General features: G+C 48.6%; 1 protein-coding gene across 1 annotated transcript; it reads right to left on the bottom strand.

The window, feature by feature from the left end:
• Positions 1 to 1,166: 1,166 nt before the first annotated feature.
• Positions 1,167 to 3,110, bottom strand: LOC144497671 (radiation-inducible immediate-early gene IEX-1-like). Its single transcript, XM_078219114.1, has 2 exons — positions 2,873 to 3,110; positions 1,167 to 1,520 (listed from the first exon to the last, which is right to left on the bottom strand). Exons 1-2 carry the CDS (start codon positions 3,083 to 3,085, stop codon positions 1,167 to 1,169), a joined length of 567 nt encoding a protein of 188 aa, XP_078075240.1. The 5' UTR covers positions 3,086 to 3,110.
• Between the last annotated feature and the right edge of the window lie 14,059 nt (positions 3,111 to 17,169).

Below are 17,169 nucleotides of genomic sequence, written 5' to 3'. Positions count from 1 at the left end.
ATCCATTATTCTATATATAAACCATCTGAACCCCTCAATTAAATTCCAGTCTGTAACTCACTCCCACGTATCCATTAGCCTTTGGGTGAATCATCTGACCCCAGTGTTGACCAACACGCAAGATACGCAGTTATGAATTAAATTCAGTCTCAGCTCATTATTTAGGCTTATTTTGAAAAAGGGATCGCAGGAAATGTCAGATTCTAAAACAATTAACTCATCAGAAGACTAGACTGTGGCTGGAGAGGAATTGCATTGTTCTAGGATCCTGGAAGGAATGAGTTGTGCGGGAAATCAGCACGACAATTGTTGTTTTCAACATTCTGTGGAAAGAGCAAGAGGGAGAGAAAGTCTGTGATGTTGCGTTTGTATTGGGAGGAAGAAGGATGGTTGAAGCAGGCTGAAAATAAGTTGTCAGTTTAAGTTTAGTAATTGCTTGCTAGCAAGGAAACACACAGTGCTGATGTCAATGTGATTTATTTGATGGCTGTTCACAGAACATACTGAGTCATGACTGAGAATAACACCCACAGTTTACACGGTGGCCGTCGATATAATTACATTGTCATTACATTTAGAGAAACGTCCTCGTAGTGTACATTCACTGCTCCTTGTTCAACAACAATCAATTATCACCAAATGGTGCTGGGTAAATCAATCAATTTGCTTACACAGTAAGCTTACAAACAACACTGTACAATGATGAGAGGTTTACAGCAATGGGATATTAAGGGTTACACAGAGTGGATTTTGGGGAGGGGTGTAGATCGGTCACTGATGAGCTTCCAAGCAGCCAATCTTTACGTTTATTGTCTCTAGTACTTAGCGCTACAGTATTCACCTTCTGTAGAGACCCCAAACCCTCTCGGAACCAAATTCTCCGCAACGCTTCACTGCTCCACAAACCTCTGCTGTTGGCGAATGCTTTACACCGATCGCCACACTAGGTTAGTACAATGTACATATGACTGGCTGTGATTTATCGATAACGCCTTGAGGGCTGTACGTCTTGCCCAGTCAGGATGATCTGGAGCAGAAGCTGACAGCTCCAGTGTTCATTTGATTGTTTCCGATTACCGTGGCTCTCCTTTCTGGAGGTCCCTCATGCAGAGCGGAGATAGGCACAGGGCCATTTGGGAAAGTGTCCCATTCGGGCGGAGGCTCCGTTACATTCTGCAGGCTGTGGATCCAGACCTCATTCTATGGCACGGGGCCGCCAGCAGTGGATTAACGACTGCTGGGTTGATGCCATCGGCCCCACTCGCGGGCAGCTTTGGCAGCGCCGGGGACACACGGCCACTGTTGGGTATGAATGGCACCTCAGACGCCGGCGAGACTCCCATGGCCCACTCTCTGCTGAGGTTGGCCTGCAGGCCACCTGGTGCAGTTGCTACAGCGACCGTGGTGGCTTCCTCATTCATCTCCGTGGCAGCGTACACCTGGACCACGAGCACGCACAGGAAAAGGAGAAGCATCCGCTTGGCCCAGTCCTTCTTCTCGGGCGGGAGGTACTTCCTGACCTGCACATGGACAAAGAATGACTGAAGGTTACTCACAGAAGTAAAGAAAGAAGCAAGTTGCACCTTTCACAATCTTAGCCCCCCTGCAGACAGTGAAATACTCTCTGATGTGCAGCCATTTTGGAGATGCCTGACAAAGGGCAGTTGATTTGCACACAGCAAGATCCCACAGTGCAACAGAGGGCAGAAATGTGGTATTTTTTGACCTACATATTACATCGGCCGGCATTCCAGAAAGAGGTAACCCTGCTCTTCACCCGCCTATACTCAGTCTCATTGGCATCTCTCATGCCTGTCTGAGGGGGCCACGCCAGATTTCGGTTAAACACTCACTCAGCACCGCAGGAAGAATGCCAACCAAGACTGAAGTGCAACCCTTGCGAGCTGCCAATAACCACCAGGGCTGTGATCTCCCCACTACCTCCCCCCTCCCCAATCCCCGCACTCCCTCTTGTCTGCCTCTGACTGTGCATGCTATGAAAAGGACAAATGTGAAGGGAAGGTCACCCAATTTTTAAAGCTACAACAAAAGACAAATTCTAACCTTTCTTGCAAATATATTGGTATAATCTCTGCACCCTGACCCTGCTTTTTGCACCCAGTTAAATAAACATTGATTTGAAACTTGCTGTAAACTCAACATTAAAACACAGCAACGCTGGATTATTATTCCTACCCAGGGTAACAGTATTTTTGGCCCAATTTAGAAACAGCAGCAGCCAAGAGAAGCTTCACGCAAAATACTGCGGATTCTGGAATCTGAAACCAAAACAGAAAAATGCTGGAAAATCTCAGCAGGTCTGACAGTACCTATGGAGGGAGAACAGAGCTAATGTTTCGAGTCTGGATGAACAGGCTCTGATCTATCTCCACAGGTACTGTCAGACCTGCTGAGATTTTCCAGCATTTTCCTGTTTTTGTTGTGAAGGGAAGTCTCACCTCTGCCCTAAGGGCGAGGTGCCCTTCTTTGCCTCTTGTATCATAGAATTCATAGAAACCCTACAGTACAGAAAGAGGCCATTCGGCCCATCGAGTCTGCACCGACCACAATCCCACCCATATCCCTACACATTTACCCGCTGATCCACGTATCCCAGGACACTCAGGGGCAATTTTTAGAATGGCCAGTCAACCTAACCCGCACATCTTTGGACTGTGGGAGGAAACCGGAGCAGCCGAAGGAAACCCACGCAGACACGAGGAGAACGTGCAAACTCCACACAGACAGTGACCCAAACCGGGAATCGAACCCAGGTCCCTGGAGCTGTGAAGCAGCAGTGCTAACCACTGCGCGACCTCTGCTGTCTATCACCCACCCAAGCACCGTTTGCTTTCACCGGGGAGGCTCTCACCTGCGCCGGGTAGAGGACTTTAACAGCCCGCCGTTTGCTCCGGAGGCGGGGATTGGCAGCCGGGGTGGATTTGACCATCGGCACGGTGTCAAAGGTGAAGATCTCGGGGTCGGTGCTCCTCTGCCTGGTCAGGCCGCTGCCCCCGTAGTAGTGCTTCATCGAGGGGGCATGGGAGCTGGTGACCATCTGATGGTGGTAGCAGCCCTGACACATGGTGTTCTGGGTTTTTTATTTGTCTGTCAAAGCAAAGAAGTGGTCGAAGGCAATCGTCTCTGCAGAAGGCACCGTGGATGCAGTGGTATTTATACATGGGCCGGTCCATGCCTCTGTGGCACACCCGGGCTGTGATTGGCCACCACAGCTCTGACTTCTGTATTTTCCCCCCTGCCGCACTACAGTGGGTGGAATGAATTGAATTTTCCACAGTTCGGAGAAAGTGACAGCACCTGTCCTCCCCCTCCCCCGAGTCAAGCAGAGAGTGTGCCTAAGGAACTCAGCAAGTCTGAACAAGACTATTCCTCCTCTCCCATTACTTTTTAAACAATAACCAGCTTTAAGCAGCAAGTTAATTTTTCCATTCTCTCTCTCAAGTTACAGATCCTGATCGGAATAAATCAACAACTGAAGCTATCTGATTGTAAAAAAAACCTTTCCTCCAACAAGTTGCAACACACTTTTCCCCAGAAATCCAAGCTCTGGAAGCTTTGTCAACTTTCACAGACTCCAATTCTTGCAACTTTGTCTGGAGGCGCAGTTAGTATGTTGTTTTAATATAATGCACCCCAGTCTCACTATCCACCCACCCCTTGAGTATTAACACCCTCGCAGAACCTTGTACACGGCTGGTCTCCCGATCAGAGAAAATGCATCGAGGCACTTAAACTGGTGTAGAAAATTGCTGGATTTCCTGCAATGATGTCAGAATTGGGAGGTTATTTTATTTTATTTATTAGTGTGGCATGGTGGCACAGTGGTTAGCACTGCTGCCTCACAGCGCCAGGTACCCAGGTTTGATTCCCGGCTTGGGTCACTGTGCAGAGTTTGCACACTCTCCCCGTGTCAGCGTGGGTTTCCTCCGGGTGCTCCAGTTTCCTCCCACAGTCTGAAAGACGTGCTGGTTAGGTGCATTGGCCGTGCTAAATTCTCCCTCAGTGTATCCGAACAGGCACCGGAGTGTGGCGTTTAGGGATTTTCACAGTAACTTCATTGCAATGTTCATGCAAACCTACTTGTGACACTAATAAGCACAACTGTAATGTCACAAGTCAGCTTACATGAACACTGCAATGAAGTTACTGTGAAAATCCCCAAGTCACCACATTCCGACGCCTGTTCGGGTATACTGAGGGAGAATTTAGCATGGCCAATGCATCTATCCAGCGCGTCTGTCGGAATTTGGGAGGAAACCGGAGCACCCGGAGGAAACCCACGCAGACACAGGGAGAATGTGCAAACTCCACACAGACAGTGACCTCAACCAGGAATCGAACCCGTGTCCCTGGCGCTGCGAGACAGCAGCGCTAATCACTGTGTCACCGCACTGTCATGTCCCATCAGCAAAAACCTGAACAGATTGGCGTTCCTTTCCCTAGAAAAGAGGAGGCTGCGTAGTGACTTGGTAATGGGCTTTAAAGTTATGAAGGGATTTATATGAACATACGAAGTGGTAGAAGAAGCAGAGCATTCGGCTCTTAGTCCTTGCTCCCGCCATTCGATAAGATTGTGGCTCATCTGCTTGTGTTTGAATAGACCTGGGTTCAATAGGATAGCTGTCAAGACAATGGCTGGAATTTTACCGGCACTTCTGCCCCGATACCGGGGGCGGGTGTGGCCTCGGGCGGGATTGTACGAAACTTGGGCGGATGTGCCAGTAAAATTCTGCCCGATGTCTGAAACCGAGGACCATAAATATAAGATAATCCCCAATAACATGGGGCGGCACGTTGGCACAGTGGTTTGCACTGCAGCCTCACAGCGCCAGGGACATGGATCCAAATCCGACCTCGGGTCAATGTCTGTGAGAAGTCTGCACGTTCTCCCCGTGTCAGCGTGGGTTTCCTCCGGGTGCTCCAGTTTCCTCCCACAGTTCACAAAGGTGGGCTGGGATTCTCTGGCCGTTCACGCCAGTGGCAATCTGCGGTCCCGTTGGCCCAGTACCACCCCCTCCCACGGGTTCTCCGCTGGTGTGGGGTAATGTCAGTGGGAATTCCCATTGACAGCGGCGGGACCAGAGAATCCCGACACTAGCAAACAACGCGCCACCTCCCACCGGCGGGAAACATGTGGCTGGGTGGCCGGAGAATCCACCCTCCACCCAAGGTTCATTGGCCGTGCCCAATTGCCCCTCACTGTCACGGGGACTAGCAGGCTAAATATGTGGGGTTACGGGGATAGGGCCTGGGTGGGATTGTTGTCAGTACAGACTCAATGGGCTGAATGGCCCCCCTTCTTCACAGTAGGGATTCTATGAACTCCAATTGGTAATTCAGGAGAAACCTCATTAGCCAGCGAGTGGTGAGAATGTGGAACTCACTCTGATGAGGAGTAGTTCTGCCAAATAATACAGGGGACATCAAGGGAAAGATAGATAAATACAAGAAGGTCAGAGGATCGTGGAATGGTCACAGCACAGAAGAAGGCCACTCGGCCTGTCTAGCTGGTTCTGTGCAATTTAGTGAGTTGACTTGCCCATCCCTTTGTCAGAGCACTTGCCAAACAGTGGCAGGTTTGGACAGAGTCATCATGGATTTACAAAAGGGATCATGCTTGACAAATCTACTGGCATTTTTGAGAATGTAACCAGTCGAGTTGATGAGGGGGGGAGGGGGGCAGTGGATGTGGTTTATTTGGACTTTCAGAAGGCTTTTGGCAAAGTGCCACACAGTCACCCGAGGCCAAAATCGAACCCAAATCCCTGGCGCTGTGAGGCAGCAGTGTTAACCACTGTGCCAACGTGCCGCCCTCAACACATTTAAATACCTGCTTTTCTATCACCTCCTTTTTATCAACTTTTAGCCCATCCAGTGTCGCAACTGTCTCCTCTTGACTTTGACAATATATTTTTCCCTCGATAAACACAGATGCAAATGGCTTATTTAGTATCTCCACCATGACAAGTGCCTCTACTTATTGGGCCCTAATTGGCTCCACCACTCTACTTCCAATTCCAGTTCTCTTCCTGCACCTTTTTGCGCACTAAGGCAGACATTCCTCTGTTTCCATAGCCAGTTCTTCCTGGGACAGGTCACTTGCCTGTCGCCAGAGGACTTACAGCTTGAGGGGGCACCACTCCACATGAAGCAATGGCTGACCAAGAGTCTTTCCTGGTCTTACCACCAACTATTGGCGTTTTTCGAATGGATTTGCACATTTACGTTTCAGTTCATTTGTTAGTGTCACAAGTAGGCTTACATTAACACTGCAATGAAGTTACTGTGAAAATCCCCAAGTCGCCACACTCCAGATCCTCTTTGGGTACACTGAGGGAGAATTTAGCATGGCCAGTGCACTTAATCAGCACGTCTTTTGGAAACTGGAGCACCCGGGGTAAACCCATGCAGATACGGGGAGAATGTGCAGACTCCACACAGACAGCGACCCAAGCCGGAAATCGAACTGGGCTCCTGGCACTGTGAGGCAGCAGTGCTAACCACTGTGCCACCGTGCACCCTATGTTGACACACTCAACATGTTTGACCGTGTTATGATCGCAACTTCCTTGACCAACATGCACTGAGGTGGGGCTCGAACCCGGAGCTTCTGGCTCAGAGGCAGGAACGTTACCTACTGCACCAACTAACCTCCAAACCACTCTGCTTACTCCCCTTTGACTATGTGCCTATGGGAGCCCTGTTTATTCTAGCTGTCAGGCTTTTCTCATACTCTCTCTCTTTCTGTCTTTTTTTTATTTGATTTATTATTGTCACATGTATTAGTATGCAGTGGAAAGTATTGTTTCTTGCACGCAATGTAGACAAAGCATACCATTCATCGAGAAGGAAATGAGAGAGTGCAGAATGTACTGTTACAATCATAGCTAGGGTGCAGGGAAAGATCAACTTAATGCAAGGTCGGTCCATTCAAAAAATCTGATGGCAGCAGGGAAGAAACTGTTCTTGAGTTGGTTGGTCCGTGAATTCAGACTTTTGCATCTTTTTCCCGACAGAAGAAGGAGGAAGAGAGAATGTCTGGGGTGCATGGGGTCCTTGATTATTCTGGCTGCTTTGCCGAGGCAGCGGGAAGTGTAGACAGAGTCAATGGATGGGAGGCTGGTTTGAGTGATGGATTGGGCTACATTGACGACCTTTTGTAGTTTGTTGTGGTCTTGGGCAGAGCAGGAGCCGTACCAAGCTGTGATACAACCAGAAAGCATGCTTTCTATGGTGCATCTGTGAAAGTTGGTGAGAGTCGTAGCTGACATGCCAAATTTCCTTACTCTTCTGTGAAAGTAGAGGCGTTGGTGGGCTTCCTTAACTATAGTTTCGGCATGCAGGGGCCAGAACAGGTTGTTGGTGGTCTGAACACCTAAAAATTTTCATTTCCTCCTCTGCTGAGCTCTCTATAGTAAGCCTGGGATTTATTCTCTTTTTATCAACCTGACATTTGGCGTACACACCCTTTTAGAACATAGAACATAGAAAAAATACAGCACAAACAGGCCCTTCGGCCCACAAGTTGCGCCGGTCATGTCCCTACCTACCTAGGCTTATATATAGGCTTACCTATAACCCTCAATCTATTAAGTTCCATGTACTCATCCAGAAGTCTTTTAAAAGACCCTATCGAGTTTGCCTCCACCACCACTGACGGCAGCCTATTCCACTTTTATTGCTTCACATTACTGTCTGCCTCTTTCGTCATCCAGGGAGCTCTGGATTTGTTTGACCCAGTTTTCCTCAAAGTGGGAATGTACCGTGACAGCAGCTGAAGGGATTTCCTTGAAAGCTGCCGATCGTTCTGCTAGAATTTTGGCTGGATTGCAATTTACCCTCCAGGGTAAATTTAGGTTTCTGCGCGCCCTACTAAAAGTAGCCCCTCTCTTGTTAAATATGTTGTCTCCAGTTTGTTCCTTGTCCTTCCCCATAACTAATCTAAACCTTACAGTGCAGAAGAGGCCATTTGGCCCATGAGATTTCCCTGATGGTCTGGTGGTTATGGTTCGGCCGCAACCTGGGTTCGATTCCTGCTCAGGGAATTTCATTTGGGGTGGCACACTGGCACAGTGGTTAGCACTGTTGCCTCACAGTGCCAGGGACCTGGTTCAATTCCGTCCCCGAGTGACTGTCTGTGCGGAGTCTGCACATTCTCCCCGTGTCTGCGTGGGTTTCCTCCGGGTGCTCCGGTTTCCTCCCACAGTACAAAGCTGTGCGGGTTAGGTGGATTGGCCATGCTAAATTGCCCCTTAATGTCACGGGGACTAGCTGGGGTAAATGTGTGGTGTTATGAGGATAGGGCCTGGGTGGGATTGTGGCCGATGCAGACTCGATGGGCTGAATGGCCTCCTTCTGCACTGTCGGGAATCTATGAATTTATAAAATTTGCATTGTCTCTCTGACAGAGTATCTCACCCAGGCCTTCCTCCCCCGCCCTCTCCCTCCAACGCCACACATTTACCATGGCTAATCTCATCTGACCGACACATAGAGTCATAGAATCATAGAAAGATATAGCACGGAAACAGGCCCTTTGGCCCAACCGGTCCATGCCGACCATGGTGTTCTCCCAGTTAGTCACAATTGCCCACCTTTGGCCCATATCCCTCTCATCCTTTCCCCTCTGTGTACTTATCCAAATGCTTTTTAAATGTTGCTATTGAACCTGCCTCAACCACTTTCTCTGGCAGCTCATTCCATACACGCACCGCCCTCTGCGTGAAGAAGTTGCCCTTCAGATCTCTTTTAAATCTTTCCCCTCTCACCTTAAACCTACACCCTCTAGTTTTCAATTCCCCTTCCCTGGGGAAAAGACTATCTGCGTTTATTCTGTCTGTACCCATCATGACCTTAATAAGGTCATCCCTTATTCTCCTATGTTCCAAGGAATAAAGCCCTAGCCTGACCAAACTCTCCCTAAAAGTCTGGCAAACCTCTCCCTGGGCGGCACAGTGGCACAGTGGTTAGCACTGCTGCCTCACAGCACCAGGGACCCGGGTTTGATTCCTGGCTTGTGTCACTGTCTGTGTGGAGTTTGCACATTCTCCCTGTGTCTGCGTGGGTTTCCTCCAAGTGCCCTGGTTTCCTCCCACAGTCCAAAGATGTGCGGGTTTGGTGGATTGGCCATGCTAAATTGCACCTTAGTATCAGAGGGACCAGCTAGGGTAAATGTGTGGCGCTACAAGGATAGGGCCTGGGTGCGATTGTGATCGGTGCAGACTCGATGGGCTGAATGGCCTCCTTCTGCATTGTGAGCTTCAATGAAACATCTTGGAACACTTAGGGGCAAATTAACATGGCCGAAACCAGTGAACCACATTTTCCACACCCGCCTCTCCTTTTCGCCGTGGTGTGTTTTCCATCGGCGAAGGCTGTTCGCCATTGGCGGGACCTTCCTGTCCGGCCGATGTCTATGCCGTTTTGTGTGGCTTGCCCACCAGCTACCAGGCCTGGGGAAGGTGGGATGGGGGAGGGGAGTCACCTTCCGTGGGACCAGAAGATCCCACTAGTGGGAAAGGCTGGAAAATCCCGCCCTGGATACTATTATCACTGTCCCATGAATGCTCTCCATCTGATATTTTATCTAATTGTCCCACCCCATTCACCAGAATAAGATGCAAAAATGGCCCCCCTCTCATTCCCCCCTCTCATTGGGCCCAAGTTTAAAGTTAATTTATTAGTAGTAGGCTTACATTAACACTGCAATGCAGTTACTGTGAAAATCCCCTAGTCGCCACACTCCAGCGCCTGTTCCGGTAAACTGAGGGAGAATTTAGCTTGGTCAATGCATCGAACCAGCACATCTTTTGTACTGTGGGAGGAAACTGGAGCACCCGGAGGAAACCCATGCAGACGTAGGGAGAACGTGCAGACTCCACACAGACAGTGACCCCAGACCGGGAATCGAACCTGAGTCCTTGACGCTGTGAGGCAGCAGTGCAAATCACTGTGCCACCATGCCGCCCCACATGCGGATGGAGAAACTTCTCTGAAGCACACTGCGGAAGCTCTTCCCCTTTTTGCCATTTGTCTCATGATTATCCCAGCCTTCATTCGGATCATAAAAGCCCCCCAGAGCATATCGAAGGTAAGTCATCCTATAGGCAATAATTGATCCAGGCAATCTGCTGAATTGGTTTCTGTTCCTCTCACTGTCCATGGGGAGATTTTTTATTCAGAGGAATTTTATTTTGCCTCTTTATAGAATCAAAGGCACCCTACAATGCAGAAGACCATTCAGCCCATCGAATCCGCACCGACAACGATCCCACCCAGGCCCTATTCTCGTAACCCCACATATTTACCCTGCTAATCCCCCTGACACTAGGGTCAATTTATCATGGCCAATCCACCTAACCTGCACATCTTTGTACTGTGGGAGGAAACCGGAGCACCCGGAGGAAACCCACAAAGACACGGGGCAAACATGGCAAACTCCACACAGACAGTGACCTGAGACCGGAATTGAACCCGGGTCCCTGGTACTGTGAGGTTAGCACCACTGTGCCACCGTGCCGCCCTTAAGGAACTTCTTGCAGGAACTTCCACAGTTGCAGGTAGGGAGGAAATGTTGAGTCATGAGACTTCTTTGACAGCACCTCACAAACTCCCAACCTCTGACGCTGAGAATAAGGCAGCAAGTGCATGGGAACCAGCGCCACTTGCAAGTTTGCCTCCACGTCACACCCCATTGAAAGTCAGAAAGACGTTCCTTCTTCAGCCCTGGATTAAAAGTCTCGCAACTCCTCTCCTGACTCTGGGCATTGATACCACATGGAATTCACTGCCACCTTCTCCAGGGTGACCAGTAATGAATGCTCCGGTAATCAAATAGGCAGAATAAAAATAATTTGTTTTTAAATTCTCACGGCTTGGACGAACTCGATGGACTAGCTGATTGTTTCCTGCCTGCCAACATTGTTGTGAGTTGACAGGCGTGAGAAGCCCTGAGGTTAGTGCGAAATAACAATGCAATGTCAGGCTCTGAATCAGAAACTCTGATGGGAAAAGGACCAAAGTCACGGCCTCCCGCGTATTGTCTGTTTCATGTGTATGCACTGAGCGTGAGGAACATAGAATCATAGAATCCCAACAGTGCAGAAGGAGGCCATTCAACCCATCAAGCCTGCACCGATCTTACCCAAGCTCATCCCGTAACACCACGTATTTACTTGGCCAATCCCCCTAATCTATATATCTTGGGATACCAAGAGGCAATTTAGCATGGCCAATCCTCCTTACCTGCAAATCTTTGGACTGTGGGAGGAAACCGGAGCACCCGGAGGAAACCCTAGCCTCGGATATTCTGCCCTTCCCACTGGCAGGATTATCCAGACCCTCCAGTGGTGACACCTCTCCCCCTTCCCGCACTGCACCGCCTCCCAGCCCATCACCCAGCAGCGGGTTTCATGGCAGTGGAGGGTGAAAACCATCCTAAACGCTCCAGGTGCCAGCGTAACCAGAAGATTCCGTTGCCAGCCAATGGCGGGCCACCTCTGATGCCGGAACACTCACCGCGAGGTGGGGAAGGGGGGAACTGAAAATCCTCTCCACGGTTTTGATAGACACAGCCACATCATCAAGGGCATCCTCCGGTTCAAGTACATTGGGAGGCAAAGAAAGGGAAACTTGCATTTATAACAGCGCCTTTCCGCAGACACCTCAAAGGGTTCAAATGCCAATGAAGTACTTTTGAAATGCAGCCATGGAAAACATGGCGGCCAACCTGTTACCCAGCAACCTCCCCTAAACAGTAACGTGATAGCGGCCAGGTAGTCTGCTTTCGTGACATTGGAGGAAACTTTCCGTCTTCGTTCGCCGCTGGTATTTTCCTGGTGCCGCTCAAAGTGGACGGAGTTTTGTCTGAAACGCTAAATTTTCCATTTTTGCTCGTAGCATGAACGAGTCTGGGGAATCTCGGCCTTTGATTGTGGAATAGATTTTGGTCAACATACAAGAAATAGAAGCAGGAGTGCACCACGTGGCCCATTAATCAATACCATCATGGCTGATCTTGGACTTCGCTTCCATTTATCTCCCCATATCCCTCGATTGCCTGGCACAGCAGAAAATCTGTCTTAGCCTTAAAAGTATTCAGTTATGGAACATCTGGCACAGCGAATTCCAAACATTCTTAACCTTTAGAGTGGAATAATTACTCCTCACCTCAGTCCTAAATTATTGGCCGCCTTTCCCTGGGGCGAGGCCACCGCCTTTCAGGTTCTCTGAGAAATGGAACCAATCTGTCAGCATCCACTTTATCAAGCCCCATTGGCATCGTCTCAGTGTTTCAACAGTTCAATGTGGCACGGTGGCACTGCTGCCTCACAACGCCAGGGACCGTGTTCGATTCCCGGCTTGGGTCACTGTGTGGAGTTTGCACATTCTCCCCGTGTCTGTGTGGGTTTCCTCCGGGTGCTCCAGTTTCCTCCCACAGTCCAAAGATGTGCAGGTTAGGTGCATTGGCCATGCTAAATTGCCTTTTAGTGTCCCGGGATGTGTATGTTGGATAGATTAGCCATTGTAAATGCGCAGGGTTATGGGGATCATAGAATCCCTATCGCGCAGAAGGAGGCCATTCGGCCTATTGAGCCGGCAGCAACAACAATCTCACCCAGGCCCTATCCCTGTAACCCCCACGTATTTACCCGGCCACTAAGGGGCAATTTAGCATGGCCAATCCACCTAACCAGCACATCTTTGGACTGTGGGGGGAAACCGCAGCCCCTGAAGGAAACCCACGCAGACACGGGGAGAATGTGCAAACTCCACGCAGACAGTCACCTGGGGCTGGAATCGACCCCGGGTCCCTGGCACTGTGAGGCAGCAGTGGGGCGGAGGGGAGGGCTATGTTGGGATGCTCTTTCGGATAGTTGGTGCAGACTCGATGGGCTGAGGGCCTGCTTTGGCACCATAGGGATTCCATGGATTGTATGGAGATTGCCTCTCAGTTTTCTAAACCCCAAGGAAAAGAGTCTGAATTTGCTCAGCCTCTCATCCCAGGACAACCCATTCACCCCAGGGATCAATCTAGTGAACCTTCAATGACTCTTTCCAATGCAAGTATATCTTTCATTAAACATGGAGCCCAAAACCCTGGGGATAAACTCCCCAGCTCTTGAAATTGGCACCATGGGAACACTTTACATCACAAGAACGCAAGAACACAATGAATAAGGACAGCAATGGCCCAGACAGTTCATCGAGCCTGCTTGTTAATTCAATACAATCACGTCTAAATTTGGCCATCACTTTCCCACCCGTTTCCCAGGCAGCAAAGTGAAATGAAGGCCGCAGTCTGATCTCATTGAATGACGAAGCAGGCTCAAGGGGCCGAATAGCCTACACCTGCTCCTATTCCTTATTTTCTGAACCCTAGATTCCCTGAGGGACCAAAAACCAGCTTTTCTCAAACTTAAACATATTCAACAATGGAGCATCCAGAACCAGTGAATTCCAAAGACTCACAATCTGTTGAGTGAAGAAGTTTCTCCTCATCGCAGTCCCCGCCCCATTAATCCAAGGGGGAACTCCCGTGTTTTAGATTCATCAGTCAGTGGAAAAAATGGGCAGGTTTTCCTGCACCCATCTTCACCACCCCCCCCACCCCCACACGCTCCCCCAATCCCCCCACCACTCCCACACACATATTTTACAACAAGGGAGGTATCTGCCCTGTCAAAGCCAGTTCAGATAGTTGTACATTTCAATGGGTTCACCTCTCATTCCTCCAAACTCCTGAGGGCCAATTTACTCTGCTTCTCTTCTGGGACAACTCTCTCATGCTGGAACTTAATTGAGTAACCCTTCGCTGTGCCACGTCCAAAAGAAATACACCTTTCCTTCAATATAGAAAATAAAACTGTACAAATTATTCAAAATGTGGTTCCATTGAAACAATGTATAATTGCAGAGACATCCTTAGGCCCGAATTCCTCTTGCAATAAAGGCCAACCTTCCTTCCTAACTGTCGCTGGACATTCTTGTTGACTTTCCATGTTCTTTGCCCCTCAGAACATCAACGTTAACAAGTTTCACAACTTGCAAAAATCAATCTGCTTTCTATTCTCACATCTCACGTTTGTCCAGATGATGTTCCATCTGCCATCTTGTTGCTCACTCATTTCAGATGGCCCATATCCCTTTGCCGTTTCACTGTGTCTCCTTAAAGCTCACATTCCCACCCAGATTTGTACCATTGGAAAACATAGATGCTTTACTCTCTGTCTCTTTGCGTAGGTCATTAATATAGACTGCAAATAGCTGACGTCCCAGCAACAGCCCTTGTGGCACTTCACGAGTCGACAATGTGCCCGATTTATGCCTACTCTTTGCTTCCTGTTCAACATCCCATCTTTGTTCATATATTACCCACAAGTGCATCAACCCTCAACTTGCCTGGTAACCATTCATATGGCACCTACTGTATTGCATTTTGGAAATTTTAAGCATGTTTCATCTGCTGTTTCCCCTTTACCTCGCCTACCATTAGCATCTTCAAAAAAACTCCAACAAAATATGAATTCCCTTCTGTTAAACCATGTTGAATTTGTCTGTTCATATAACAATTTTCGAAGTGTATTTTTCAAAACTTCCTTAAAAGCAGAATCCAACGATGTCCCGATGGCTGCTGATAGGCTGCAGGGCCTTTAGCTCTCCATTTTCATCTTGCCCCTTTACTGGATATAGAGGCACCGGCTTTGCGAGCTACTAGTCTGCGGGGAGCACGCCAGAGCAAGATCAAAATCAAAAATGCAAGAGCATCTGCTATCCCTGCAGTTACCACTCTTGGAACCATAGCGTGTTGGCCATCAGATCCTGGATTTTAGTCCCTTAAATTTCTCCAAGCCAGTTATAGAGAGAACTTTACTCTGTATCGAGCCCTGTGCTGTACCTGTCCTGGGAGTGTTTGATGGGGACAGTGTAGAGGGAGCTTTACTCTGTATCTAACCCCGTGCTGTACCTGTCCTGGGAGTGTCTGATGGAGTATGGGCCCAGAGACAGTGAAGAGGGAGCTTTGTTCTGTATCTAACCCCATGCTGTACCTGTCCTGGGAGTGTTTGATGGGGACAGTGAAGAGGGAGCTTTACTCTGTATCTAACCCCGTGCTGTATCTGTTCTAGGAGTGTTTGATGGGGACAGTGATAAGGGCGTTTTACTCTGTATCTAACCCCGTGCTGTACCTGTCCTGGGAGTGTTTGACGGGGACAGTGTAGAGGGAGCTTTACTCTATATCTAACCCCGTGCTGTGCCTGTCCTGGGAGGGAATTACAGCAGTCGGGATGGCGACAAGCTAATGGAGGAATTTGGAGACTGGGAGGAGATTATTTTTAATCAGGAGATCGGCAGACCTGTAGCAGCGTGCCAGTGAGCTCAGGGGTGAGAGATGAATGAGACATAGTGCACGTTCGGATACAGAGATGGAAATTATCTATCTCAGAACAAAGTCACTCCCATCAGTTTTTGATTCAGGTGAGCCTGGGTTTATGTAGTGTGTAGGTGGGAGACTGATGGTAGACATTCGCTGGATACACATGGAATACTTACCCCTTTATTCTACCAGGCCGTGTAAAGGCCTCTTTTAAAAATGTTATCACATATCATCGAAAAAGTGATGCTGCGGCCATACCGACAGGACAGGACTCGACAGGGAAGAATTAGACAGAGATGGATCATTAAATCCCCATCGCAAATGTTAGGACTTGTGAAATTTAATAGGAAATCTTTCAAAACTAAAAGCCACTGTCTCAGAAGATTTTCTTTCGCAATTTTGGTAATATTCTTCATCAGGCAATTTGACAACTTCTGTCTGAATTTAATGACCCACTTCTTCTAATCTGCTCTGGCATCTCCACATTCCCCTCTGCTGACATTTCATAAAACCAAACTGGAACTGCTTAATGCGTCTGCCGGAGTGTTTTAAAAGCTCGACATTATATAATTCCCCAACATGCTAATTATCTAATTAATAATCTATACACGCCGACCCTTGATCATTGCACCCATGTTTCGTAAATGAGAAAGAAAAGACTCATTGATGGGACCGGGTTTCAGCTCCGACTGATGAAGCAGAAATGGTCGAGAGCTTCAAGTATCTATGTGCTCACCTCACCAACAGCCTGTCCTGGTCCCTTTGATGCGATAGTTAAGAAAGCCCACCAACGCCTCTACTTTGTCAGGACAGAAATTCGATATACCTGCTGTGCCTCTCACTGAACTTTACAGATGCACCATCGAAAGCATCCTTTCTGGTTGTGTCCCAGCTCAGCATGGCTGCTCTGCCCAAAGACCACAAGAAACTACAAAGGGTTGTGAACGAAACCGAGTGCATCATGCAAACCAGCCTCCCATCCATTGACTTCAACTACACTTCCCGCTGTGTTGTGGGAGCTTGACTCATCAAGGTTGATCAGCCAGCCCTGTGTTGTACCTGTCCTGGGAGTGTTTGATGGGGACAGTGTAGAGGGAGCTTTACTCTGTATCTAACCCCGTGCTGTACCTGTCCTGGGAGTGTTTGATGGGGACAGTGTAGAAGGAGCTTTACTCTGTATCTAACCCTGTGCTGTACCTGTCCTGGGAGTGTTTGATGGGGACAGTGTAGAGGGAGTTTTACTCTGTATCTAACCCTGTGCTGTACCTGTCCTGGGAGTGTTTGATGGGGACAGTGTAGAGGGAGCTTTACTCTGTATCTAACCCCATGCTGTACCTGTCCTGGGAGTGTTTGATGGGGACAGTGTAGAGGCAGCTTTACTCTGTATCTAACCCCATGCTGTACCTGTCCTGGGAGTGTTTGACACCAACACCATGTGAGTGAAATAGAGCGAGTTCATTTATTTAACTGAAGTTAATCACTTGTCACTTCTTCCGTTACGTAGGAAACTGGGTCAGTTGTTTTTTTTTCAGCATTAGAAAAAGCAGGTCATGAATCATCTTGCAGATTCTTCGCAATGCAGAATGGAAGACTGGGAGGGTGCTATGAGAATTCATTCCCATGATCTCGAATGACACCCCAGGGGAGCACAGAGGGAGAGCGACATTGCCAGGGATTTCTTACTTCTTGCCATTTCTATTGAACCATAAAATCCACAGAATGTCTACAGTGCAGAAGGAGGCCATTTGGCCCATTTAGTCTGCATCGACTCTCTG

Source organism: Mustelus asterias, chromosome 8 (genome assembly GCF_964213995.1).
Source record: "Mustelus asterias chromosome 8, sMusAst1.hap1.1, whole genome shotgun sequence".
Classification (NCBI taxonomy): domain Eukaryota; kingdom Metazoa; phylum Chordata; class Chondrichthyes; order Carcharhiniformes; family Triakidae; genus Mustelus; species Mustelus asterias.
Note: the sequence above shows the minus strand (reverse complement) of the source record. Positions and strands in the feature narration are given on the sequence as shown.